Source organism: Echinococcus granulosus (genome assembly GCF_000524195.1).
Source record: "Echinococcus granulosus chromosome Unknown EG_S00249, whole genome shotgun sequence".
In the NCBI taxonomy this organism is placed as follows: domain Eukaryota; kingdom Metazoa; phylum Platyhelminthes; class Cestoda; order Cyclophyllidea; family Taeniidae; genus Echinococcus; species Echinococcus granulosus.
In genome coordinates, this window is record NW_020170629.1 from 13,910 (window position 1) to 15,880 (window position 1,971).

General features: G+C 44.4%; 2 protein-coding genes across 2 annotated transcripts in view; one reads left to right on the forward strand and one right to left on the reverse strand. All coding sequences in view use genetic code 11, as the record gives it.

Annotated features, from left to right (window-relative positions):
- The window catches only part of EGR_10666 (hypothetical protein), a gene marked incomplete at both ends in the record, with an annotated part of 13,061 nt that extends 12,649 nt beyond the window's left edge, over positions 1–412 (forward strand). The window contains one exon of the mRNA XM_024499915.1: positions 248–412. Within this exon, the coding sequence (XP_024345663.1) occupies positions 248–412 (165 nt within the window). The remainder of the gene's footprint in view (positions 1–247) is intronic.
- A 104-nt stretch (positions 413–516) lies between these two features.
- Positions 517–1,202, reverse strand: EGR_10667 (hypothetical protein; the record flags this gene model as incomplete). The annotated part of the gene is made up of 3 exons (XM_024499916.1): positions 517–799; positions 833–1,043; positions 1,082–1,202. The coding sequence occupies 3 exons, from the start codon at positions 1,200–1,202 to the stop codon at positions 517–519; spliced, it is 615 nt and encodes a 204-aa protein (XP_024345664.1).
- Positions 1,203–1,971: the final 769 nt, after the last annotated feature.

The following is a 1,971-nucleotide window of genomic DNA, read 5'->3' on the forward strand; positions in this document are numbered from 1 at the left end:
CATTTCTTGTTACTTGAATAAAACTCGTATGTCAAGCGGACACTTTATAGACTGGAGGCAATTAGGCAAAAATAAGGAATGAAAGAAATCAATCCTATAATTGCAAGCACATTAGCTTCCGTCCAGCCGTTCGATTGTCACCAGAATCCTTGCTTCCGACAAATTGTCCACCCAAAACAGTGGCTTCCATGTAAAATTGGCCAGTGAGTTGTCCTACAAAGTGCAAAACATTTTCGTAATTTTTCAGTTTTTTTATTCCTACTCAAAGACACCATATTTACCCCTTCGGTGGGCGAAAATTCATACACAACGCCTTCGGGTCCATCGGATGCTACAAATGCAATTGAATAAATTAAGTCAGCACACTGAGTGTTTTACCCTTCTAAAATGCTGGAGGGAAAAACATACTTAACATTATCAATCTGTTGCTGAATGCGACAAGCGAGGTGAAATGCGTGCACAACTTATCAACTCCATGAAGGCGAGTCCACTGAGCTGTGGGTTGTTCAACTGATGTCAGGGTGAGGCATTCAACAGTGATCTCCACATTCCTGTATTGCCCTCCAGCAACCACCAAGCATCCATTGATGAGGCGATTCCAGGCTCTTCTCGTCCCTCTAACATCGGGCTGAGCCTCATCCATCTCCATCCACTCTTATGCGAAGGATCTTCTACCAATATTTCAGCAAAATTTAAACGATTTGCAGTCCATCCACCAACAACTACGATTCCGATGTCTGGAATATTTAAGGCCGAAGTACGAGAACGCGCTAATGACATATCTGGGAGTCGAGTGAACCTAAAATGGGTGACCTAGCTTTATCAAACATACTCGCCGGTGGCGGTGTCCACTTTTTCGCAAGTAGGAACAACGTCATCTCCTTTGCAGCCACCAAAAATGAAGATTGATTCATTTCTCGCCGCGACAGAATACGACGTGCGTTTCGCCCCTCTGAAAGGAATTTTGGAAACGCAGCCATTTCGGTAATTCACGGACCAAAAACGACTTTCAACATCCCAAAGATCAAAGTCAAAAAATGTCCCTAGAAGGTAGAGAAATAAAACCACCTGTTCAATTTACCATTCAGTACGGTCAATGTATCATGGCTTGGAACTTTAACATTAAACGATTCGTCCGGTTGTAACTGCGGCACAGACTTCAAAACGAATGACCCCGAAGCTGTATCCTTTCCAACGATCATAAGCACCTCCCTAGATATTGCCAAAGAATCAGCACAGTGAGGGCGTACGAAGCGTCATTACGGTTGCTATGATAAAGGCAACTCTGCAGTGTTAGATCGTAAAAATCGGCGAACTTATCGAATTGGTTACTCGGAGTTTGCAAGAGTGGTCATGCTGTTAGCAAAAATGATGTAAGCACCTGCAACGTGATGGACAGTTGGAGGAAGGATGAGGCATCGGCTTGATCCATTCAAAATGTTTTCTTACAATTTCCCAATACTCAGTTTGACTCGGTGTAGATAGCCTGGTCAAGTCAATCCTGGAAATTATCTTTGTAAATGCCTCTGCCCTTTCCTTCACATCATACTCCATGCGTCCTGCATCCAGCCATGTAGAAATCGCCCGAAACTTAGTTTCCTCACTCATACCTCCTTGCCGAATCCTCTCCAGCAGGACCTCAAAGTTCTCCACTGTTGTTTGCATCAGCATCTCACCTTGCAAACACAGAGTTTCAAAATGCCTCTCAATCAGTGGAATGCACAATTCCACCAATTCACGATTTAACGTCGCATTGGCAGCTGACCACACCTCTGCCACATTGTCTAGAGAAGTCCTTCAGACAGTCAGTTGTAACTCTCAGAAAAGCTTCCCCTACCTGGTTCTTAGAAAATCCGCGCACCATTCAACAATGGTGGCGGAGCCGAGGTTGTGTGCTAGCAGGTAGTTTCGTAATACATTTTCTGCAGAAATTGCGATGCTGCCCGTGTACGCGTAGTTGATGGCAGCCTC